At 39.2% G+C, this 27259-nt stretch overlaps 1 protein-coding gene across 2 annotated transcripts; it reads left to right on the forward strand.

Moving 5' to 3' along the window:
• The first annotated feature begins 4007 nt into the window (after positions 1-4007).
• LOC119743067 (mitochondrial sodium/calcium exchanger protein-like) lies at positions 4008-26623 on the forward strand. Of its 2 annotated transcripts, XM_038219413.1 has the most exons (18): positions 4008-4451; positions 6010-6162; positions 7919-7971; positions 11674-11731; positions 12221-12332; positions 12868-13035; positions 13655-13777; positions 14658-14780; positions 15802-15876; positions 18018-18179; positions 18563-18735; positions 19292-19424; positions 19816-19937; positions 20159-20236; positions 21294-21369; positions 22373-22453; positions 22859-22923; positions 24013-26623. In XM_038219413.1, the coding sequence occupies exons 1-18, from the start codon at positions 4224-4226 to the stop codon at positions 24196-24198; spliced, it is 2169 nt and encodes a 722-aa protein (XP_038075341.1). In that variant the 5' UTR covers positions 4008-4223; the 3' UTR covers positions 24199-26623. The 2 variants fall into 2 exon arrangements, with proteins under 2 accessions (XP_038075341.1, XP_038075342.1); XM_038219414.1 differs by lacking the exon at positions 15802-15876 and having other exon boundaries at positions 4010-4451.
• The last annotated feature ends 636 nt before the right edge of the window (positions 26624-27259 follow it).

The raw sequence follows: 27259 nt of genomic DNA on the forward strand, positions 1-27259 counted from the left end.
AGTCTGTTAAGTTGGCATCTCTGTAATAATAGCAAGATTTTAAAAAGTTCTTTTTTTTATGTTTTATAAATCATGGTATGTTATATATATGTTGTTTTTAATGAATAGGGACGATTTAAACATTGTTTTCTATAGCTTTGTGAGGTCACTGCAAAGATGAGGTTTTTTTTAAAGTGATATTGGTGTTGTTTAGGGAGCCACATATTGGTATTGTTACACATTTTTTGTTCAATTTTTATGGCAGGAAACATGTATATTTTTACTGGTTCCAGGAAATTACTATTATAATACTGAATCTCAAAAGGGAAAGTGTTATTGGTGCCAGTGCTCCTGGAGTGCAGAAAAACATGCCAAAACAAAAGTAGGCCAACTTTACTCACTCTGTAAATGACAAAATTCTCCCAAATTTTCATGAGGCGACGACTAAAGGTCCTCAGTATTTCACAAACCAAGTTTAAAGTCTCAATTCAATTTTTAAAGGGGACTATTTCTTCTTTATTTTGCACCTGAAAATGAAGTCAAATGATTTCAATTTGAAGCCTATAAGACTAGACTAGTACATTTCCATCTGTTTGAAAAGACTAACTTCTTCTGTAGTCTGGTGGCAGACTATGGAGAGATGTGAAAAAATAGAGAACGGTACCAGATGTTTCTTTTGGCGCAGTTGATGGATGCAGTACTGAAGGGTTGTTGGACTAGTTGTTTCATATGTGCCAGTCTATTTTTTTTTTGTGTTGCATGTTTTCAGTACCTTAAGTTTTGGGACTCTCATACACAGTATTGAGAGTCCCAAATTCTCGGACTTCGTAGTCCAAGATATTACAAATTTTCGCTAACCACAATTACAGGCTAGCTTCTTTAGTTCAAACATTAATGTACAGAAACAATTGTAGCTGATGGTTTTGTATTTAAAGACCTAATTAATTATGCAGTTGACTTGAACCTACTTCAGTGAATATTTTCCTTTATTGGGAAAGGGATGGGAGGTCTCATTCATTGGCCAGTTTAATTAATCATAAACATTATGTACAAATATAATTAAAATGTACTGTTTTCAGGGTGTTTGTAAACTAGCTGTTGTTATTTTTCTATGAGAGTTTTATACAATCATATAATTATATTTTATTACTGATAACATATTACCAAATTATGCTTGAGCATTGTGACAATTTTATATGGCTGTCATGTTTTATTATATCGCATGTGAATATTTTACATCATTTGAATTTATTCGTATGATAATTAGTTTAGTGGAAAATTGAAACAGCTCATTACAAAGCAATTTCTTTATCCACAATTAACAATGTAATTCCACTTTTCTTGCACTTATCACCGGTCTTTTTCGTCTATTTGATATTAAAACAAATCTCGAGTGATTGAGTTTAGATTTTGTGCTCCGTTTCTGTGACGTGTCGACTCCTGGCATTAAAGTTTAAGGTGGGCGTTCACCGCGCAAAATGTTTAGTCTCATTTCAAGTCCACATCGTTTAATTTAACAAACGGCGCGCAAAGTGTTTAGCCTTATTTCAAGTCTGGAGTTACCTTCCACATTATTGCGACCAAGTTAATCTTGGCAAATGAACAAGGCTAAAAGTACCCATTTTTTGCACGATTTGTTCACGCAGAGAAATGGAGCGCGACGTATTTTGAATTTTTTTTCCAACGTGTTTTCAATTTGTGTGTTTTGTTTTAACGAAAAAAACTCTGAAAATTAGGGGAAAGGGAATTAATTTCTGCGCACTCTGCCCTGCAGAGCCGAATTATTGTCGGGCGGCCAATAATTCGATTTGTTTCGAGAAATAATTCAATTAAGGCCAAAAAAAAAAGTCTCCGGTTTCTGGTATGCGCGCGTCGCCGTAGCCATGCGCGTCGGCAAAATGAAACAGTTTTTTTTTCAATAAAAGATGATGTCTCAAAACCGCCAAACTCACTGGTTTGACTGGAACCCTGCTGCTGCACAATTTTAACGTGTTTTTAGATTGGATTATGGTCGAGAATAAGCTTTATGTGATCTCTCCGGACTCCCATATATTTGCACTAAGTTTAGTCGGGCACCATTTGCAGTCATCAGCCGACATTTGAAGGGGGGGGGGGGGAGGGGGGGGGGGGTGAGAGAAGGCGGGGGAGCAGGGAGGGGGCGGGGGAGCAGGGATAAGTGAAGGTGTCCCGACTTCGGCACGCCCGGGGGGGGGGGGGGGTCTGAGGGCATGCCCCCGCCTCTGGGAAATCAATCTTTAAGAGTGAAATTCTTTCAATGAAATGATGTTTTCAAGTTCATATTCTGTTTCACAGTGTATCTCAATCTAAAACAAATATACGTCACGTAAAATATGACATAAATCACTCGAAATCGTCTGGTCCTTTTCGGAATTATAGAGATTTAACATGTAGGCCAGGAAAGAAAAGCCTATATCCCTCAACAGTGAACCCAGCATCCCCGGGCCTATATTATACAAATTGATAATAAACGTAAAATGGTAACTGATTTAATAATGTCACAGATGGAATGTTAAGGAGGCGACTAAGCCGAGTGAAATCTGTATACTCCTCTTTCCATGGCAGGAATGTGAAACAGTCATTATTTGTTTTGGAAAAAAAACCCATCGTCATTTGATTGCTCCGGAACTGGCAAAAGCGTGGTGGCCGTGCAACTTCCCGTAGAGTCTATTTTGCAGTGCAGCCATCAGGCCGTGCATGGGTATTGGAACAATTAAAATACACATACTTCCATATAGGCATGGGCGTCGCGAGGGGGGGGGGGGCAAGGGGGGGCACTTGCCCCCCCCCCCCCCCCCTGGAAAAGCAAAAAAAAAAAAAAAAAAAAAAGAAAAAAAAAAGAAAAGAAAAGAAAAGAAAAGAAAAGAAAAGAAAAGAAAAAGAGGCGCGAAGACAAAGTGGTGTAAATTTAATGAGTTGGGGGGGGGGGGCAAAATGTCCCTGTCCCCCTCTAAAACTGATAAATCGAGAATGTGTTGAGAAATACAAGCATTTTTTGGCAAAAAAAATGTTTGCCCCCCTCTAAAAAAAAATCCTGGCGACGCCCATGCATATAGGCATATCCACCAATAAGATGACGGGGATTTATTCAGGTGTTGTATAAAGTGGAATAGTCGGCGGTGCCTTGTACGAACCCAAGTATACTTTCGCGGTCCAATGAATGACTCACACCTTTTATTATTGTGTTCCATGATCAGGGTCAGGTATACGTCATTCAATTAGGCCTAAACCTTTTGTTATTTTTAGACCCTTTGTGCGGCATCCTAGTTTAAGTACAAACTTCAAAAAAGGGCAATTTAGTAGAAATTGTCGAACTTGAAGACCTTTCCTCGGGTTCTTGAAAATTCTCCAATTCGAAAACAGCTTTTTTTTTCTTCTTTTTTTTTTTTAAATCGAGAGCGTCGGTCTTTGGCGCAATAGTTTTAAAAATATCCGGGCATCATGCGTCCGTCGCAACTGTCAAAAGCCGCCCCACCCCAACAGGGAAAAGTTACACAAAATCAAGTTTGTGTTATTAAACAAACAGTGTCCACTGTCCAGTGATAATAACCAAAGCGAAAGTCTCGTTGAACTAGAAACTTTGACTGATCGAGGAACCGGCCCCAGAACAATATTACACCATGGAGGAATGATTGCACCTTCGCTTGCGCCCGGGCGCACTGAGTTTGGCCGGACACTGTTGGGAGCTAGTATTTGATGAAGTTGAGTCTCGCATTTGAAATTTATCACTAGCCATGTTTGTTTGCCATTCATTGGCTTGAGTGCATTTGTATGCCAAGGATGTTTATCACATTGTCATTACTTTTTATACAATGGCCGTTTATCGAAGGTCCCAATGAACTTAACTGTGCTTGATGCGCAATCCGGCAGCTTCAAGGCCACTGCTGATCTCTGTTCAAGGCCATAAACCATTTACATTGAAAAGCTGGTGGCGAGTCTAATTCTTACCAAACAGACATGTTCCCTGACGCCCTTGCACTTTAACCTATGTAAACGGTATCTCGGTCATCCTACCATTTCTGCTCAGTAAACAAAAATAAAGCCGCACTAAATTGGTAGGCCTAGTTCGTGATCGACAGAAATGATGACAAATAGTTCAGACAAAGTCAACGAAGCACGCGGTTTTCAAACTCCATCTCCAAGTATCAAATCCGTATTTCTTGTAGAAACGAAGCCTTTTACTACCGCACTACCACTCCACATGTTGGCCCAGTAGTGCGATCGCTATGCCTGTGGTACCCGTCTCCACCGGGGTTTCCGTCGGTGCGGTGTTGGTTTGTGCCGGTGTGCTGTGTTGTTTGTGTTGCCTGCCAGTCAGCTGTTCCCTTGTTGTTGATAACGGGTCTGCGAAGGCGAACGGCCCGCGGTTGATTAGCTCGGGTCTCGGTGTCAGTGAGTCCCAGGAATATTCAGCAGCCAAAAACAAACCACACACTCATCTTGGAGTACCAGAGGTTTGTAACTAACCAACTGTTTGAATTGTATCCGTAATGATCCTCTCAAACTTGAAACTAGTTCATCATTTGATCTAGCTTGAGTAACTCCAGCTGACATGCTCCTAGCCCCATAAATGTGGCCTATTTACTGGACTGCCTCCGTAAACATAGGCCACACATCCACATGTACAAAAATCGTGTCGACGGAGCCAAATTTTGATTTTCACATTTAGGCTTAGTTTGTAGGTTTTTTTTGCTTTAGAAGCATACTCACCCTCTTTATAGGCTAATCAGAAAGTGCTGCCTTTTTCAGATGTATATTTTTCGTGAAATTTCCAGATTCATTTTTACATGTTTGCGTATCAAAATTTCAACATGAAATTTCACAAAAATTAGACATCTGAAAAAGGCAGCACTTTCTGATTAGCCTGTAAAGAGGGTGAGTATGCTTTTAAAGCAAAAAAACCCTACAAACTAAGCTTAAATGTGAAAATCAAAATTTGGCTCCGTCGACACGATTTTTGTACCTGTGGATGTGTGGCCTATGTTTACGGAGGCAGTCCAGTAAATAGGCCACATTTATGGGGCTAACATGCTCCATATTCATTCACTATGGAGCATGTCAGCTGGAGTTACTCAAGCTACATTTGATCAGTGTCAGTGAGTGTCAGACTGTCATGATTTTGTATGTTGTCTGAGTATTCTGTGAAAATTATTTTCTTAAAAAAAGTATGCCATATATGATTCTTGTGCAGTCTATTTTCTTGTATACATGTTTCCAATTTCAATACCTTAGTTTTGTACGGTATTGAGACTGAGAGTCCCAAAATTTTTGGACTAGGTATTTTAGTGAACATGTTCTCCCTGAAATGACATCACAGCAACAGCACCCTCAGATGTCTGAAAAAAGCATGGACATTTTTTAAAAGGTTTTAAAGGAGTGCACTTTTCAATAAAATTAACCAAAAAGGGATGTCAAATAGTTTTCATACGTTTAAGACTAAGAGGAGAAGAAAGTTTCTCAAAATGTGTGCCTAAGAAAAATACATTGCATGAACCCTTTAATTATCGGCTTTTTTCGTGAAAGATGTTTCAACAAATGAAACTTTTACATGATAATTTGTTTCCTTGTAATCTTTTTCGGCGAAGGTATTAAAGTACATTTAGAAAAAATGTTGCAACCTGACGCCACTTTTTGCTTCATCATCTCAATGAGGGTCATTTATTGCAAAAATGATGATAAGACATGAATCTGGGACTGAGAAACATTTCCAATTTTGGTAGGAAATACTTTGAAAATTTTCTTGACTCTCCATAGACTTTGTACACAATCGCGGAAGTGGCGTCAGGTTGCAACATTTTTTCCGTACATGTTTTGTAAAACAGTTTTACTCAATTCAAATCACATATAGGAAGAATAACATTTATTGTATTTTGTCATCATAAATCTTTGATTAACATCGAGCGGTTAATTTAAATTGTTACTGCAGCTTAAAAAAATCATGATAAAATTAAAAAAGTTCAGAATTAAGCAAATACTCATTATAAATCACTGTTACATGTATTTTATTTGCAGTGCATTGATTACCACAAGATAAATGTATCACAGCAGTGTTCTTTCATCAGAGCCACCAACGACTGCAAGATTGATGAGGGTTTCGTCAACTACTTGGAGGTAGCCTACTGTGACTTCTCAGTCAAGCTGCTACCTCTCGCTCTGGTTCTACTGGTAATTCTTAGACTTTAAGGGCGTTTTCGAATCCCTGTTCTTGACAACACTCGGGTTAACCCGACACGAGAACAGCGGTCTCGAACGTGACGAACAGACCCGAGAGGGCATTCGCGGATCGATTTTTTCACTCCCCGGTTGATGGAGGGTTCGGCGAGGTGCAGCTTGAACAAAATGGCGGACTGTGCAGATTCGTTTTGTTTTGTGGGTGTTTTTTTTTGCTAATACCCTAATGATTGGAATAAGAATACCGTAATAGTGCAGGTCTGCAATTTCATCCCCGCATGTCCGGTTTTGCAACAATTTTTGTTATACCTACAAATTCAGACGATTTTCGGCCATTTTGCATTGCTTTATATCGATGCGACACGCACCCGCGCGTTCGTAACAACCAGCTCGAGAACACGTTCTCGTGTTACACGCGTGTTGTCAAGAACAGGGATTCGAAAACGCCCTAATTGTATATAATGCTTATAATTGATAACAATATCCACCTGTACCATCAGGTGCCAGGTGCAGCGCACTTCTGTATCTGTATCTGTATCTGTATGGCTACGTTGCAGAAACCTATTCAGGCATTAGCGCAACGGAGCACTGAGGTACTCAAGGCACTGGGAGTTATGTCTATTGTTAGATGAATGAAGTACATGAGAGATATGAGACCCATTATGTGGCACCAGGGTTTACAAGGTGCTGCGGCCACTGCCAGAAACACCGGGACGAACCCCTTCTCTTAGCGACAAGTGTTACTGGGTTCTTTAACGTGCATTACACAACACACGGGACCTACGGCTTTACGTCCCATCCAAAGGACGAAGCAATAGTGGTAAAGTGCCTTGCTCAAGAGCACAAGCACCATGTTCCCACTGTCAGGATTCGAACCCGTGCACCACGGCACACGAGTCGAACACCGTAACCATTGGACCACAGCGCCCCCATTCACCGTAACCATTGGACCACAGCACTTATTCTTAAGTCCTGGTAAAAAAATAATAGCTCCTTGTATGGCATTTTGAAACAAAGGAAGATGCCCTTTTCCCCCAAGATGGCGTATTTACCAAGATAGCAGATACATTCTTCCATTTCTGGACTCTTTTGCTGATACTTTTGTGTCCAAAGGAGCCGTCGCCCTTTCCTCCAGATTTTGAACTTTCATACATAGGCCCTATAGCTACAATTTGCTGGAAACAGATAAAGAGACGAAATATATTGTTAATGTATGATTTTAAAAAAACCGTAAGCGTAAAGGAAAAATGAAGTGGGCGGGGACGAGAAACTGTGGGTTTTTTTTACTTGGCTTATTCTGTGCATCACATACCTGGCTAGAAAAACTGGTGCCAAACCTTACTTTTGATCCTAGTTGTCTTGTTGTTTCCAGAAATCTCCCAAATCAGTCACTGTTATGGCATATTATTCATGCTTACATTTTGTTTGGTCTGGACCCTGGAACACTCCTTTACTATGTGAACATGAGCACATGTAAACACAAAAACTGCTCATGCAGAATGAACTATAGAACAAACACTGTCAAGTTTCACAGGCAGAATGAATGCACAATTTGCAGAGTAAAAATTGGACTTGACATGTATGGGGTTTTTTTTTATATAACTGACAAAATACTCGGGAAATGCCCTGCTTAGTACAGTGAAACAGTCACAGTAATGTGTCTTGCCTGAGGACATAGGCACTGTTGTCTTCTGGCTAGAGTTTGTTCCTACAATTTGTTTTATAGCTGTTCAATTGTTTCCCCTTTCAGTTTATCTGGCTGATTTTCCTGTTTGTTGCCCTGGGAGTCACTGCAGAAGATTTGTAAGTATTAATGTAAATAAAATACTCAATGGAACTTGTGTAGTGCTCATTTTCAGTAAAAAAGTGTAGTTGAGGACGCCTCCCTATTTTACTTGTTCCAGTCAAAATGACTTTCGCAAATGACTGGCAAATTTCCAAAATGCCTTTTGCAGCCCCCAGCATTTTTTTTTTATTGAGATTAATTAACTCTATATTTTTAAAATTTTGATTAGTAGGCCTACTTTGGAAAAAAATATGACTTTCTTACCTGTTTTAGCACTTAGACACGTGCGAGTCACAGCAGTTCAGGCGCTGCCATTAGTTTACCCCATAATTTTCCTCATTTAAAGGGAATATACAACATTTGCAAACATCGAAAAACAAAACTACCAAGTTTTTGCGAAATACCTTAATAGGATGTTGGTAAATGACAGTCTAAAGCATCCTGTAAAATTATGGCACCTGGTATACTGTCATTTTCAAGAAAAGTGGTATTTTTGTATCAATTTCCAACGCTGATCGGCCGATCAGCGTTGGAAACAACTGGCTTTTTTTCAAATACCGGCCCCAATTGACCATTGCACTTGTTTGCAATCGATTACAAACCTATGAACGGGTACGAGCCAGCTAGACTGGTTCCCTGACCTTACAATTCCCCAATGTATGTAAACTGCTCTGTTTCTTCTTATATGGAGTCAGGGAACCAGACTACAGGAAAATGATCGTTTTTCTTGGTTAGCATTTTCAAACCCAAAACCTTCAAAAAGTCAGTGCATCTATATTTGCTTTATATTTCCAACCCCCCAATTCCATCCATTTCTGAAAATTACAGCAAAAGCAAATGATGTATATTCCCTTTAAACCCTGCCCTCTTTCTACCAATTTAATCCTACTGATATTCAATGTTGTATTTTAGCGAACTAAAAAATATATATAGTTAATTTTCCTGGTAACATTTTTGGTGAGTTCCAAAACCTAAAAGTGTCTTTGCATTCTCTCATATGGAACGGAATCCTTAACTACACGATAACCTCATTTATTTGGAGCTGCATAGTACACAATTTGATAAAGCAACAAGAAGTTTTAAAAGCCAAATGTAGCTGTGGTTCAAAAAGGGTTCAAACAGGGTTCAATCAGCAGCCGTTAGAATGATTAATGTTGAACTTGAATCATTCTGCTCAAGAAATACATTTACAGCCTGAATTCCTAAAAAGGCATTTGAACTTTTGGCCAAGATTAGCTTTACTCACAGCCGCAGTAGTCACATGACGGGGCCAGCCTTGCACATGATCACCGATCACTCAAACACCACTTGAACCAGACGATAAACCGTTCTTGCCCCAAGATTCCAATCTGTACTGTGTGTTTAATTTATAGGTCAGAGTCAACTCAGTTATTAAAGATTGCAGCATTTTTATCACACAAAACAGAGGCACGTGATAGATTTGGGTTTGCTGACAATGTCTATTTCACGGAACGTTAGTTTTTTTTCAGAGTGGTTGTATTATAAATGTTCCACCTTTTTCTTTAAACAAGTAATGACTAATACTTATGTACATGTGGCATCTATTCTAAAGCCCGGTTCATACTTCAAGCGAATGCGAATGCGAAGCGAATTTGACGTCATGAACATTCGCTGCGAAATTCGCCCGAGTTGAAATATGTTCAACTTTTACGAATTCGCAGCGCGAATACTTGCCACGACGTCACAAATTCGTGGTTGCTTTCGCTTTCGCGCAGAGTATGAACCGGGCTTAATGCCTCCCAGCTAGTGGCCTCTGATAATTGTTTTGCCTGAACATTTAGTTTACTCATTGAATGATTGCTGTTTACTATCACATGTAACGAACAAAGAGATGCCAAACAGACTGAGTTGACCTTGCTAATTGAGCATTCTCACCCAGTGGAAGCTCCTGCCTTGATGATGACATCACTGGTTTGTTTTGCTCATGTGAACCCACATTAGCATAACATAAAAAACCTTGAACAACCCTATTCATGTTATTATACTGAAAGAAATGGAACACAATAGTCACGGGCAAGCATAAAGAAGGTGCAACTAAAGAAACAACCGTCGCCGCACTCGGTACGTCTACCTGGTTCCTTATATAGTTTGGTCACCTGAAACACTTGCAATGAACAATTACATTGTGGCTGCCTTTGGGTTTTTTAAATTTTTATTTCAAACTTCCCCCTTTACGGATAGTCAGGCTGTCTTCCACAGATTATTAGCTTGATATTTTATTCTACTTCAAATACTAGTAGGCCCCTATTGGATGTAGAAAATTGTTTGGTAGTTCCCAGTTTTGTCCAAACAAAAAAAGCAAACATTGTGAATGTGCATAGTCATGTAAGAAGTGATGTGAAACAGATGTAAACAGGCATCAATCACAAAGGATTATTTAACTGCTATTTTTATTGCTTTTCCCTTGAAATGTTTGTTTTCGTACGACTGCAGGTATGGATTTACCGTCAGTAAACAAGCAGTATTTTTTTTCGAATGGCAGTTCCCCTTTGTATTGCTTTCAGTTTCAGAAAAAAATAAATGGGGGAACTTATACCTAGACCAAGTTGTGACATGTTTTTCCAGACACTGTGTAATGTACATTGCGTTTTCGGTTCCTTGTTTTGAATTCTTTGTCTCTATTTTTTTAATTGAGGAAAACACTAACAGCATTTCTGTAATTGGCCACAAACATGATAGGATAGAGGACTGAAATAAATCTGGGTTTCAGATGTGAGAGGAACGGGAAATTTCAGGTTTTGTTTGGAACTGAATGAGGAAGCAATTTGCGAGGAAATTTGTTCTAATCTGTAAATAGTTCCTGAATGTGAATGAACGGTGATACATTGTGTATGTTTGTTTTGATAGCATTCTGATTTCAAATAACAAAACCTTTTTATAGGATGACTACTCTTCCTGTACCTGTGCATGTATTTTTAATGCAATTGATGAGAAGTACAGGGGTGAAATTTGTCGGGATATTTCCTGCTTTGAGGATTTTTAAAGTTATCCCTTTTGAAATCTGGAATTCCTGAGTTTTTACCACAAAGGTTTGTCATCACCTCCTCCATCGTTTGGCACAACACACAATCATGCCTTGTTTTACATGATCTGAAAAGTTGGTTTAATCCTAACCTTCCAAAAACCTCAAAAAATCCTCTTTGATTTTGCAGGATTGAGGCTACTGGCCAAAGGGTGTGGCTTATTTCTGAGGATGCACTGTGTCAAGGTCTTGGGCCGGACCTTGTGTTGTTTATGCTCAGCCGTGCATAAATTTAGGCCTACCGGTACATTATACTTGAAATACTGTATAATATATCCTCCACACTGCTCCAGGATGTCGCTGGCTCTGCCTCAACATATTGACAAAATGACAGTGATTGCTGGAGGATTTTGCTGGACTGAGGCAGTGGTCACCCCTCCAAGGACCACATTCAAGAAATAAACGGATGATTTTGCAGGATTGAGGCTGTGTGCAATTTTTTACATGGAGGCAGTTGGAGGATGTTGCATGATTGAGGTTTCATCCGAGTCAAAAATGCCCGAGGGAGTTAGGGTTAATTCCATTGGTCAACAACAGAGTTATTCAGGATCAAAAGTAGGACATGTTTTTTTGACACCTGAATTGCCAGACAGTGTGTATTTTCGTGTCATATTTTTTCATTTTCCATGAAAGTCATTTATTGGACTAATATGATTTTTGTTTGCTTTTGTTTCAGTTTCTGTCCATCGTTGACTGCCATCTCCAAGTCACTCAAGCTAAGCCAGAATATAGCAATATCCTTTTTGTCAACCCCTTGCAACTCTCTCTTGGAAGTTGTTTTTAACAAAGTTGATTTGTTCATTAATATTTTGTGGTATAGATTTGTCGGTCTCTTAAAAATTTTGTTTCTCATAATTAGTTGATAGATTTTGGGATTGTTTTTTTTTTTCAAGTTTAAGTTGAATGATATGAATTGTTGAATGATATAATTAAACAAATTCTTTGGTTGACTAATTATTTGATAATCTCTGACATATATTGATTGATGGGATGATTTCTTGACTGATTAGTTATTTTTTTGGAGGGCGGAATTATTAGTTGTTTAATTAAGTAATTGATTAATTGATTGGAGTGATTATTGATGATTACCTGAGTAAGCAATTGATAAATAATTGATTTGGTGATCATCGTTTAGAGTTCTGGGATGCATGATTCATTGATAACTTTAGAATATTGTATTTCTGGTCTCTTTGTAAATTGTCTCTTTAACCTTGTCATGTCACGGTGTGACCTTCCTTGCATTTGGCAATGGAGCTCCAGATATTTTCAGTGCCATAGCGGCGATCTCTAACGCAAAGGATGGCAATGCTGGATTGGCGATCGGAGCTTTGTTTGGTACGTCTTCATTTCTCACAAACATGTTTATTGTTCAGTGTTTTCGTTTTGATACATGTTGTGGTTCATATGCAGCAAAATTAATTGTAGTTCAGAATATCTAATGCCCACACTCTAAAAAACAAAACATTTCTCTGTTTTATTTTGACATAAAAATTACCCTTTTTTCTATAATGGATTTTTTTGGTAACCGTTTCAAAAAAGAATTTTATTTAGGCTTGTCTTTTTGCGCACAAAACAGATCGGCTGTGCAACAGGATGGTTCCCAGCTGGTCTATCATATTTGTTGTTGTTGGATGTTTAATTTGGAAAGTGAATATAACTTTGGAATTGTTAGAAAAATAGCAGTGTAAACTAAAAATCTATTTTTCGGAGTAGAAACTTAAAAATAGCAATGACAGTGAATCTTAAAATGTCTTTAACTCTGCTAACATGCTGCTTGGATACTTGCCCTTTACATGTGTATATCACAAATTTGCAACACGTTCACGTATGTACATTTGTAAATGAAAACACTATTCTTTTTTCTTTTTAGGGGCTGGTGTCTTCGTGACTACAGTAGTAGCTGGGTCTGTTTCTATTGCCCAACCCTTTGAGCTGGCCAAGAGACCGTTTCTACGAGACGCCATTTTCTACATCGGTGCAGCATTCTGGACATTCTATGTTTTATACACGGGGAAAATATGGACTGCAGAGGCAATAGGTATGCTAACAAATGTCTGTTTCTTTACTGCGGTGCATTTGATCAAATCTGGTCTTTTAAAGGAATTCTTTTTAATCTGCAAAATTGTGGTAAATTGTCAATTGCTCATAAAACTAAGCGATTTCAATAAGCATGCATTTGAATTTCAACGTTTGATTTCTCAGCTGTGTATTCCGAGAATTTTCACTGATTGACATATACAAATGGGTAATATCTAAGTGAAAACCAGCTATTTTTTTGGCAGGGATGAGGAAAGGAGGGAAGGGAAGGACACATTTGTGGGGAAAAGAATGACTACTAATAACCCCCCCCCCCCAAAAAAAAACACCCCCCAAAAAACAAACAAACAAACAAACAAACAAAAACAATACCGGTAAATAAAAAAAATTAAAAAATAAATAAATACATAAATAAATAAAAAAATTGTCTCGGACACAAAACTTTTTACTTCTCTTCCTTCTGTTCTGCTATTGGAATTCCAGGAATAAATTGAAGAAGTGAATATGTTTGGATGGGTAAAAAATAACGTTATGTGCACAAGTCTGCACTTTGAATCTAACCTCTTCATCAGTACTTGACAATTTATGCAGATTTTGTTTTGTTTCTTTTTACATTTAAGGTTTTATTCTTCTCTACGTCGGCTATGTATTATTCGTTCTGATTGGTCGGCAGTTGTACCAATCAAAGATCAAGCCTTGGGAGGTACGACTGAATGCCACAGTCATGAACGGAACCGGCCATGGTGAGTTGACGGATGACCAATTTGCAAAGAGAACTATTGTGAACTGATTCGAGACGTTTTATTGCCATTTCAAACAATTGATTTCATTTCCATATCTGAAAATTTTGTGTTTTCATCCGCAACTTGCAAACCCCTTCCAAACTTAGATGTAGTTAGCCGTAGTAATTGTCCTTCAGCAGGGAAATCATTCTCAAGTTGAGGCCAGAAAAAAATAATAGTTCGGCTTCCGGTTACCCTACCGGTACCTACCCTATTTTGACAGCCCGTACCCTAAATTTTTTTGATGGGGGGAAAAATGAGGAAAAAACCTGAAAACCATCAATTAGTACCTTTTACCTTTTACTTCACGCAGACCCCTCCATATGATCGTACACAAAAAAATTGTCCCCTCCCCCCCCAAAAAAAATTCCCTACCTACCTACCCTATTTTCAAATGCCATGTAGCCGGATGCAGAACTACTTCTTTTTTGGCCTTCTGTAATTTTACGTTACTTTTCACTATTCACAAAAATTGAATTGAAACATGTAGATCAGCAAAAAGAATGGCACTCCTCGGAGACATTGGAACGCATTGCCGACGATGGCTGTCGCTCATGCAAAGACACAGCTTTTGTGCACTTTCAGAATAACATTAGTCTCAATTATAAGCGGGCAAAAAAGCGCCCCCTCTTGTTCCCGCACGGAGCCCATTGCAAAACACAACTTGGGTTTTGAAATACTGTTTAGGATAGTTTTGATATAATGTTCCTTCTTATCTGATATTTATTGCCAAAAACAAAATTCTTTAAATATTTTTGGCTTCCGTTGTATACTCGGATATTTGATATGTCCCCACTATGAACTTTGGTCATATTTTTGTCTGAATTGACCTTATTTGCAGATTTTACAGAAAGCGGCAACGTAGTTTCTACAGTACCTGACTCAGATAGGCGGCTTTATGGGCCTCTGCTGCGGTACGTCAGTGAAACCTACACTCCAGGCGGGAATGTACCTGTTCCACGTGGTAAGCACTTTCTATTTACAATTAATATCCAAGGTATTCTATTCCGATTAATTGGGATCGATGAATTGATTCAGGAGGGGGTATATTTTATGTCCGGTTAAACCAAAGTTGTTTGCAGATCTTCAATGATTTGCAGATTTTGAAGAGCGACCCTTCGTTTAGAGTGTTTTGTGTCAGAAACCTTCATGATGAACCAAACATAGAACCAGACATTGACCAATCCTGGCACGCTGTCAATTCTGTCACGAAGGCCCCCTTCAATGGCGAAAGCATTGTGCTAGCTATTGTTCAGATAATCCATCATGGGGCAGTTGCTTTGTACAATTACAATAGCTTGCACAATGCTATCGCCATTGAATGGAGTGTCTGTGTGTGTACAGTGTACCCAGGTTTGTCTATAAATCTCAAAAGTACAGTATATGCATGTGCGTGTTTATGGTGTAAATTGAGGACGCACCCATGCAACATCATCGATGAATCGAGGATAGGATTCGAATCGAGAACGACCTCGATTGGAAAACATGTACAAAACCAGTGAGAGCTGTTTCAAAAAAGTTATCGTACAAACAAAGAAAAAGGGAAGAGGAACAAAAGAAAAATCTCAATTTATAGCATAAACAAAAATGTGTATGCATGTGTGTGTTCACAACTTGATCACCCGCATAAAGTGGGCGTTTGTCCACAAAGCAGGCATTCGTCCCTGAATCGGTAGTTCCTCCGCAAAGTGGCCTACCCAGCGAAGCAGGCAAACTGAAGCCTTGTACATTATTGTCTCAAATCTAAAACCACTGAACAGACTTTGATGATCATAAGGTTGAAGATTGGACTTTTGCATGGTAGAGACTTGATATTTGTGGAATGCATAGAGGGAAGTGACAGTTTGGTAGCCGTGCTCAAACTCCTGGTTTTCTCAAATTCATGCTGTTTGAGAGAGGGGTGGTACATGTGTATGATGTGAAAGCGAGGTTGTAATGGTAAAAAATAACATTGGTGATTGTATGGACTCCGTACACACAAACAGAAGACGGCGCTTCGTCACCACACATGAAGGCGTCAGACGGAGAAACACACGTAGATGCACTGGGTGGTGCGCGAAGTATGTATGGTTAATTGTATTCCGAATATACACAAAACCATACCATCTTCATATGAGCGTCAGGGGTCATCGTCAATCCACCCAAGAGACCCTTCCTGTGGTCCCTCCCATTTATCTCTTTGTTACCATTGACAGGTCACTGTGCACACAGTCTTTGCATTGTTTTTCAACAGCAGGAGTACAGGGTGAGTCAAAAAAACGAAACCCAAATGTCGGGACCATTGTTTTAGTGAAGTTCTGCATGTAGCACTTTCAATTTTTAATTCCGTAAGTTGAAAAGTACATGAGTGATTTGAATGATTCTTGTACTAAAAGAAAGCTTATAATTTGGGCTTTCATATCCTAGAAACGTTACAGAACAATCCGGGCTAATTCCAATCGCACTCTCAACAGTTTTTATCCCAGTGCAGTACCGGAACGTCTAGTATAAAATGAACAAGTGTTAATATAGTTTTAACGTTTTAGTATTAATTTATTTGGTTTTGAGTATCAATGCATTTTTTTAATAGTGATTGTATAAGGTGTTTTATCAGTAATAAGTCGTTATTAACACATTTTACTCATTGATTTATGTATGTATGTAATTATACTTTTTTTTTTTTTTTTTTAATAGCTCGCAAGGCCATAATGAATTTTAATGTATGTTTTTATATACAAATGACAATAAAATTCTATTCTATTCTGTTCTAGATTTTGAAAGTGCTACATCAGAACTTCACTAAATTAGTGGTCCCGACATTTGGGTTTCGCTTTTTTTGTTTCACCCTGTACTGCCACAAGTGTGATCAGTGTGATCATTCCATAATCATTCTGTAAGCACAGTACAGAGTCAGTCAGAATGATCTGGACCCTATTGAAGAATATATTAAAAACATGTAGCAATTATAACAAGTGCAAAGGAGATATGTTTAATAGGCTAGTATTTGGTGAAAGTGTCATCCGCTGTAGTGCTAGCAAAAAACACATGCTAAAAAACACTCTGACCGCCGTTCCATGGTTCAACAAATTGATTGAAATCACGTACTGATGTGAAGCAGTGTAATAACAAAGAAAAACCTAGTCATGGTGACTGACTCACTTGAAGTTATTGATGCGTGTAAAAAAAAAAAGGCAAAAATCAATTCTGTGTGCAGACTGGAAAATGAGCCACTTCAATGAAAATGGCCACTAAATTAAAACACATTCTAAATTCCTGTGAAAGACAAGGTAATAACCATTCACATTAAACACTCAGTTTTCTTTCTCAATATATTCTATTTGCCACAAAAAAATGGTGAACTTGGGTCCAGATCATTCTGTCTCACTCTATACAATATTCTGATTCATGTGCATGACCCATCTTTCCCTGGTGCACCATGTGGACATCCCATTCAAGAAGCCACAAATTTATTTTGTGAAATTTAAGATTAGATGTTTACAGTAGCATTAAGAACTCTTAGGAATCTCCAAATCTTCTAAAGCCATCTGGTCATACTCTATTCATAGAGAATATAATAGCCCATGTGATATTTGCCGACTAATATTGACTATTATCATGATTATCATCTCATTTTATTATGGCTTATACATCAAATGCAATTCACACTGATATTGCGTCATTATTGACTTGGTAGATACATTATCAGCAGGCTCAGATTCTATTAGTGTGAACTTGTGAACTCTGCAGGTTGTTTGTCACTATCTTGATTTGAATTAGGTTGTCTCTGGTGTTGATGTCATGTGGCATTGACCCTCAAAATCAGTAGTAATCGTTGATGAATCCTAATAGGACATGTGATCATTGAAGCTAAAATATTATTTCTTTATTTGTTGAAGTTGCTCCATAAACCCACTGTTGTAAAATGGCGATGACGACGACCAAACGCAACACGAAAATCAAGATGGTGATCACCGCGATGCACCGTGAATGCACAGTACCGCGTTGAATCGCATGGCACCAGCTGTAAACCGCGTATGAAAATCGTAATTTCTACCCCAAGAAACTGTTGAAAATTCCAAAAATATGTGTCATTGTATTTGAGAGAGGTCTGCTTTTTGGTTGAAAAGGTCATCTTTGAATGATAAAACCACCCTTGACTCTAATTTGATCGAAACTAAACAGGGGCCCTACACTATACACGATCGTCTTTTTTCTCCCACAGCTATTACCGAGGCTCTGCTAGACTCTGAGCAGGTAGTTGCTGCATCACTGCTGGCTGGGCACGGCATATCAATCAACACACCACCTGGGGGAGAGGACGGTCCGGTGGTCAGCACTCAGAACGGTCTGCCTGATGTACATAGATCCTTCATTCCTAACACTGGTAATTTACTGCATTTCTTTACCTAGGGTACATGCCTAAACAGTCAAAAACTGGTTTCCTTTGGGGCCCTGCATACATTACAGATTATGAAATGAAGTTAAGGCAAAGTAACGTTCAAAAGGAAAAAGGGCATCGTTTGACTAGTAACACTAATACAATTTACAAGCACTTTGGAAATATTTACGAAAGAAAAATACATACTATAGACCAGTGCATTTTAAGTGTACAAGTATAAGGCATCGTATTGGGGGGGAAAACACGGGGGAAATTCCCATCCAGCTCCAATATGCCATTGGAACTAACTCTATAACTGAAAATACTATTGAAAATAAGAAGAAAACTTTACCCTTACCCAGTATCTGTTTAAATTTTTATGAGCACAGATGACCCAAGTACCCCGTTGCTTGGCACACGCACCAATGACGACGAATCGCAATTAACCTGCATAGCTGGGTTTGGCGGGGAAATCAAGGAATTCCTGCGTGGGATCAACCCCATCGACACGGAAAACTGGAAGGGGAAGTCCATCATTGGCAAAATGTATGAGATCTTCAAGGTAAGGCCTAGCATTGGAATCCATTGGGTTTCTTGGAATTCCATTGGATGTCTTGTAAATACATTGGATTTCTAGGAAATCCATTGAAATCCTAGGAAATCCATTGGAATCCTAGAGAATCCATTGGAATCCTTGGTAATCGGTTGGAAACCTTGGGAATCCATTGAAATCCTTGGGAATCAATTGAAATCCTAAGAATCAGTTGGAATCCTTCAGAATCTAATGGAATCATTGGGAATCCATTGGAATCTTTGGGAATCTATTGGAATACTTGGGAATCTGTTTGAATCCTTGGGAATTCGTTGGAATTCTTTGGAATCCATGGGAATCCATTGGAATCCTTGGGAACCCATTGAAATCCTTGCGAACCTTCGGCATCCTTTGGATTTTTTGGCTTCTGAATAAATTCTTTAAATCTGCCACAAACAAAACTCAATGGCATAATTTTGAATATTATTGTATTTGTATAATTATTGCATATGTACCTACCATGGATGGAAATAAAGTCAAGTAAGTTAAGTTAATAATATTATTCTTGATATCTGTCTTGCTGTAGTCTCCAATCCAGCTGGTGATGCAAGCGACTGTCCCACTCGTTGACCACACCGAAGACAAACACTGTTGGAATAGACTCCTGAACTGCTTCCAGCTCGCCATTGGACCACTCTTCTGTGTGGTGGTCACCAAAAGTAAGTAGACTCTCAGCCCTTTCCAGGAGTCTGAACATCTTCGAATGGTCACATACAAGTACTTCTTTAGGAAATGTTTGATGTGTGGTTCCTCCAAAAATATTAAATAATAATTTTGTGTCATGACATTCTTTATTTCTAATATAATGTATTGCTCTTTAAAGCATTTACTGCAGTATGACATTTTTGGTTAAGCTTTGATTATAACTTCACTTTTGGTTGTGCAAGCTCATGCTGCTGTAGGCTTCTCCCAGCTCATTCAATTATTGAATATGCATAGGGAATATACAATTTCATCTCCACATTGCTTTATGTATGCTCCTCAAACCTCAAACGTATCATGAATATGCATAGAGGTCATTAGGCTAACTTATTAATTTCTGCATTCCAGACTTTTCCAGGGTGGTGACAGGTAACTTCATGCTATGGGAACTCATGCTGTGTGTAGGCTTCCTCTTAGCGTTGGTGGTGTACTTAACGTCCAGATCCGATAAGCCACCAGTCTACCACTTTGTAAGTCACAGTATCTTTTGTCGTGCAATTCTTTCTTGCAATTAAAATGTATTCGTCATGGTGTTCATTTAAGCAAGTCAATCACATGTCAATGGCTCAGTGGTAAAGTACCCCCTCAACGGTAAGAAAAGGAGAGTCGGGGGAGACCATTGCTCAGGTCATGAAATTATTTTGCTTAAACTGATTTGCTTACAGAACGTTTCTTTTGTTTTCTCTTATAGTTATTTGCATATTTTGCCTTTGGTGTATCTGTGCTGTGGATCTATTCAGTTGCAAATGAAATCGTAAATCTATTACAGGTTAGTGTTTAAAAATCTTGAATTTTTTGAAATTTACTTGGTCTGATCATTTGCTGAATAATGTGTGGCTCCCATTTTGTAAAAAATGTTGATTCGATTTCCAAGTTGATCTTATGAGTTTTCAGAAGTATGGCACAAAGACAGTGTGTTTCCATACATGTATGCTCTCCATTCCTGTAGACTAATTTGGTGACAGCCATTTTCTGAGGTTGAACTGCGGTGGCACCAGGCTTGCGCGAGTTGCACTCAGGTAGTACGCATGCACTCCGGGCTCCTAGGCCAATTGACCTATCGCCGTTTGCGAGTTAGCCACGCCCCTTAGATAACCCTATGGAATTTTTGTACACTAAGTTTTGTTTGTCTAAGATTTTGCGCGTTCCGCGTCCAATTTGTATATCATGTAATTGGACAATATTTCACAAGCTGCGTTGACGCATTTCACAAGCTGCTTTGACGCGATTCTACCGCGATAGGTCAATAGGATTACCAAAATGTGCTCGCGTATTGTCTTTACGAACGCGTGCAGCGTGCACGTGAGCGTGGCACCACCAAAAAAAAATGGCCTCTAATTTTGTTCGCCAGATTACACTTTATAATTCTATGGATGTAAATGGTTCAAAATGTGCTGTTGAAATTTTAAAGGTTTTTTTACAATATGCCTTGAAGGATTAAAAGAACATCTCATTTTCAACTTAATTTGTGAAATTAATTTGGTGAATGTTTTTTACAATCATTTTTGATTGACTTATCTGTTTTGTATTCATTATATTTTTGGATCCAAGTTGGCATAGTAGTATCATGGAGCTTTAAACACATCCATGGTAGTATGTAGTACTTACCATCATTACGTTTACCTAGGTTCAAATCTTGTTCAGTTTTAGTTTTTTTCTCTTTCTGCTTTTCCTGATTCATTAATCTAAGCTGAACATTTCCTTTTCCGCTTCGGTTCTTAATTCTTTCTTTAAATTTTGGAATAATGTACAGTTTCTGCATTCATCACCTCAAAGTATTCATTAATAATTAAGAAGTCCTGCTTCCAACATTTTTTTTTTAACAGATGTACGGACTAGTCTTCCAACTAAGTAATGCTATTCTGGGGCTGACGTTGTTGGCCTGGGGAAACAGCATAGGAGGTATGTATGGCACATGGAATCGATGTTGGAGCCAATTAAATAAATTCATTTAATTTTGAGACTTTGATCACAGAACTCGTATCAGGAGCTTGCGACACCATCACGGTGTCTTTGTCACTGGTGTTGTTGAGGCCCTCACGTGACCCGTCACGTGACCAAGCTTGGTCGCGCGACAGGAGGCGGTCGTACACGTGGTATGGGCCAGCTCGTACCCTCCATCTCTGTTCATATGGGGGTGGTGTCTGCGGATTTCCACAGCCTCGCGGATTTTGCGCTTCCAGAGGTCGTCCTCCATGGCGATGATCAACAACACCAGTTGACAAAGACACCGTGATGGTGTCGCAAGCTCCTGATACGAGTTCTGTGATCAAAGTCTCAAAAAGGTATTTTTTATTTAATCGATATAATAATGGGACAGGAAACGAACTTTCATGCTCGATGTTGGAGCCCTGCACAAAACTGGCCTGGTTCAGCATGCCTTGGCACAAATACAAGGCAGAAAATGTTTCTATTTGTGTCGATGTCCATAAACCATGAATTCTTATTTCGTGCAACTATCAGTGTGACCGCCACAGTGGAGCTTCAGTTGTTGACATTATGAAACTCGCTTTGCATTTGCTATCACATGGAGTATGAACCATCCTCGAGACTGGAATATTTTAGTGGAAAAGACAAAATTTAAAGGGGTCCTGATCAGATGGGCCAAGCCCAGCGCCGTCGCCAGCCCTGAACATCAGGAGGGGCCCACTACAATAAAAAATACAAAAATACATATTTATAGCTTCTGAGCGACAGGCCCAGCCAAGCCCTAACAGCCAGTAAAACGGTAAAACTCGCCTGCACACATTTAAGGGTTTGGAGAGAGAAAAAGGACATTTGTCATCCACTGTACTGCAGTTCTTTCACAAAAGAAATTTGGTTGCCATCTATTATAAATATTTAATGATGATAGCTTGTTAAGCATTTTTTCTTTTCTCCTCATTGACTCTCTCCCAAATTTCAGATTTGGTCTCAGACATTGCCGTGGCTAAGCAGGGCTATCCTAGGATGGCTGTGGCTGCCTGCTTTGGTGGACCTCTCTTCAGTATCCTTTGTGTCTAGTAAGGGGGGGGGGGATTGGCGGCCCTTAAAGTGGAACTTTTCATCTCAACATGCACAACTTGCACCATGTTGTTACATGGTTATCCCACCCGCTGAAGGACATATGGTGTGTTATAACACCTCACCCCCAGATTCTGTGTCTTGATTGGCCGAGAGCGAGTCACATGTTACTTTCTAATTTTGCTATCTTTCTGTGCACGGCCAAAAGTACTATGCGCATAGCAACCAAAGTACTATACCATTAGCAACCAAAGTACTATTTCCACGGCGCGGTATTTGTGTGCAAATGCATGCTGGATAGTCATTGGAGAGAAGTAGTAGACTAGGTGGTTTTTGAATGATTGAAGCATTTTTAGGATGAGGTTTCCTTGACAACTGTACCTTTTAGATATGCTTCTCGGCATCGGCATCTCATGTACTATCGCCTGCATTAAACATGGAGGCACATTTTATGTAAGTTGTTGCCACTTTTACCCTTTTACTTCATCTGTTCTGTCTCCAAAATAGAATCTGCTCCTTCTCACCTGCTGCTGCATCAGATTTGGATTAATTGGCCGGCCAAACTGGACAAGCTAGGCGGTCAAGTTATACTCGTGTCTTCCCCAGTAAATAGATTCTTAAGGTTGTGCGTGGGAGTGCCACCTGCTGGTCCTAGAGGGCTAGCCTACAATGCTATTTATACCTATCTCACTGACTGACTGACTGACTCCCCGTCACATTTGAATTAGACTTGCTTAAGACCAGAAAAAAGTATCCGGTTTCTGGTCTGCGCTCGAATCGCTGTAGTTATATTAAAGTGCATAAAACTTGCACTTTAAAGGGAATGTACATCATTGGCTTTTGCTGTAATCTTCAGAAATGAACTATTTAGGGGGTTAGTATAATAGATCAAATATTGTTGCACTGACATGTTTGACGTTTTGTGTTCGAAAATGCTGGAAAAACCAAGAAAAACAAAAATATTCAAGTAGTCTGGTTCCCTGACTCCACTAAAGATGAAATGGATCAAAAATACCGGAAAATTGTAAGGTAAGGGAACCAGTCTAGCTGGCCTGCACCCATTCATGAACATGGAACCAATAGCTAACAAAACAAAATTTAGACTAAAAAAATGGTAAATTTGGAGCAGTAATTGAAAAATAGTTAGGTTTTTCCAACGGTGGTCGGCCGACCAGCGTTGGAAATGTATACAAATATACCATTTTCTTGAAAATGGCTTCACACCAGGTGCCATGATTTTACAGGATGCTTTAGCATGTCATTTACCAACATCCTAGTAAGGTATTTCGTAACAACTTGGTAGTTTTATTTTTCGATGTTTGCAAATGTTGTATTTTCCCTTTAACAGGAAAAAAATAGAAGTTTGGTACCAGGGGTACGTTCCACTTATGCAAACAATGTAAGCGATTTTCTATTAGATATGGACAAAAAGATCGGGAATGTTGGAAACGTTTGCACAGCCCGGAGTTAAATGGTAAAATCAAAACCAGCGATACACGTACAAGGGTTTTTGATGCCCATTATTCATATTGCATCTTGCAGTTGGTGTCGAGCCAGCTCCAGTATGTACTGGCAGCCGGGCTGGTCGTCAGTCTCTTCTTCTCTCTCTTCTACCACGTCTTCAGGAAGTTCCAAGCCACCAGGGTCTACGGCATCTGCCTCTATGTGCTCTACGTGTGCTTCCTGGTCATTGCCATCCTGACCGAGACCAAGGTTATTAAGTGGTAGTGGAAGGGGCGTGGCCCAAAGGGGATGGGGAGGGTGTGTATTTACCTCTTCTTACCACCCCCAGGAAAAAAAATCATTTCTCATTGCATTTTAATAACATCAATGTGTATAGTGCTTTATACCAAAGTTTCAATATACTTCACAATATTCCCAGTTCGGTATTTCAATGACCCGAGGTCATTCGGTATAACATCGCTGAGGTGATGTTACCTGCTGTTACGCGCACGCCCATTCTGCTAGTAATTGACACGCAAGCGTCGTGCGCCCACGCGTTCATGCGCCTTCGATCTTTTGATTATCCGTGACCCATATCGTTGTGCACATGTGCAGTTGAAATACCGAACTGGCTTATTATTACCCTTGTTCATAGGGTAATGAGACCAGTTTTCTGCAGCAGCTCGAGATCAGCGCATTCTGGTCTCTACCCTCACAGGTACCCATTTATACTCCTGGGTGGAGTAAGGCAATTGAAGTAAAATGTCTTGCCTAAGAACATAAGCACCGTGTTCCCATCCGGGTTCAAACCCACATACCATCGCACACGAGTTGGACACCGTAAGCAGTGGACCAAGGTGCTCCACTCTGTGCTAACATAAATGTATGCATAATGGAACCAGCTCGCCATTATATGGCGCTCTCAGGTGGTAGTGCATTTAGATGATGGTATAGCGTCCAAGAAAAATAGGCATTCCCCCTCAACCAAAGAATACATTGCAACCTAGTTGTAAACGATCATTAACCCCTTGACGCCGGTATTGTTCGGCCATGGACAGCTGCACATTGGGTGGAATGTGTACATGCAGGCATTCGTCCGTTGTCTATGAATGGATGCGGCTATGCAGCAGGAATGCGGCAACAATCTAGCAGTCCCCCGGCTTATCAGCTTTTGTCGAGCTGTGTCTAGAGCCGTCAGCCAGTGTTAAAACAAATATACATTCCATAATTTTAAAATTGTGTCTGCATGTCATAGTTCACTTTATATAAAGCTACATCAAATATTTTCTGCGAAAAGTTGTTACAAATAAGACATTTTTGCACCTAATATATTTGATATCAATCATGAGACATTGTAGAAATGAAGTGAGATGTGGGCTGTACAGCCTGCCCTAAAGAAACCAGCATTAAGTTGCTCCTAAATCTTGGAGTAAAATACAGCATTTATAATTTCATAGTTTATAGTTTAATGCGTATATAACTTATTGTATTCAGGCTAGCATTCCAGTTTTTTGTTTAAAATTCGGGCGATTCACAATGCAGTGCGCCACCAAGAGTTTGCCACGAAGAGTTCATTTTTCCCAGTGCATTGTGGGAGATGGTCAACAAATTCACAGCGCGGGACATTTGAAATTTTTCGTTTTTCCAGTCAGCAGTTTCGTAAAGGTATGCTTCGAGTATCTGTTTGCTCTTTTGTTTTCTTTTTATCAATGTGGGTTTTTTTGTGAGGCGGCAGAACGCTATGCCCCAATCTATATAACAAATTAGTTCAAGTTGTCTACTGACACTCATTCAAATGGGCCATGTTTTGTCGACCGTAAACTAGAAAAATGGACTCTCCATGGCAAACTCTTGGTGGTGCACTGCATTGTGAAACGCCCGAATTGATAGCACTCTTGGTTAGGCATTTCTGCTAGAGGCAGACCATTGTTGGAGCTAACCTTCCTACTCCATACAGATGATGTGAATTGATGTCACTTTTTTGTTCTCTCTGGAGATAGGAAAATCAAAACGTAAATGTTAGATGTAAATGTTAGATGCTGGTGCATTGAATGGTCCTTTTAATACACTGTCTCATTTTAGGCGTTCCATTGCAGGAAGATGTATTCATACCTAAATGAATGTGAATATGTTGTTGAAATTAATATACATTGTTGTACAAATAATGAATGTTTGTGAGTGCAATGGTAAGAATAATTTCATGAGGTGACAGATGGAATGTTCCATTCCACGAAGTGAAGCCGAGTGGAATGGAACATTCCTGTCACCGAATGAAATTATTCTTTCCTTTGCATTCACTTTGGAAAGGAACGTGTCATTGACATGTGTCAATGACATGTGATCAATGACCTACCAATCAGATGACAGGGATTTATTCAGGCGTTGTATAAATAAATATGATTAATATAGCCCCTCAAACTCAACAATGCACAGACCTAATTGTTAAATTCTAAGAATTGATTTTTGTGTTTTGTATTTTATTTTTTTTGCTAAGGTATTCTTTATAACTCTATTTAGATAAACCTCGATGATGATGTAAATTTAATATGCAAAGTAGAAGCAATCAGCATTGGGTGTGAAATTTCTATAGTTCAGTACTTTAACTAATAAAATAAATAAAATTTCAAACGCTTGCCTAAGTAGACTACATAAGGCCAAAAAAAAAAGTCTCGGGTTTCTGGTATGGAGCTCGCCCAAAAAGTGGTGTGGCGTCGCGGCTTTTTTTTTTTTTTTTTACCTGTTTTGTTTGCTTCAAATGTCGGCTGATGACTGCAAATGGTGCCCGACTAAACTTAGTGCAAATATTATGGGAGACCAGCGAGGCCACATAAAGCTTATTCTCGATCATAATCTAAAAACACGTTAAAATTGTGCAACAGCAGGATTCCAGTCAAACCAGTGAGTTTGGCGGTTTTGAGACATCATCTTTCATTGAAAAAACAACTTTTTCATTTTGCCGACGCGCATGGCTACGGCGACGCGCTCGCATACCAGAAACCGGAGACTTTTTTTTTTGGCCTAAGGATTTTTTTCCATTTAAAATCAAGTGTAATTCAAATAAGCAAATTGCAGTGATACATTGTGGGTTGTATCAATCTCAAAGTTTTAATGTGCAAATCGTCACGATTGATCGATCTGTCCTGGAATGAATATATTAAAAATGTATGACGTGGATATGCAAATGCAGGCATTTGCATGATACTTGCAGTATTAGTGCAGTATGCACATATGTGAAGACACAACTTTTGAAACTTTTTTTTTTGAAATTGGTATCGCTGTTGGTATTTGTTATTTGTGATGCACTTCGGAATATTCATTAAGCCATGGACAATTTGTTTGAGTGAAA

Source organism: Patiria miniata, unplaced genomic scaffold, assembly GCF_015706575.1.
Source record: "Patiria miniata isolate m_02_andy unplaced genomic scaffold, ASM1570657v1 HiC_scaffold_6, whole genome shotgun sequence".
NCBI lineage: Eukaryota > Metazoa > Echinodermata > Asteroidea > Valvatida > Asterinidae > Patiria > Patiria miniata.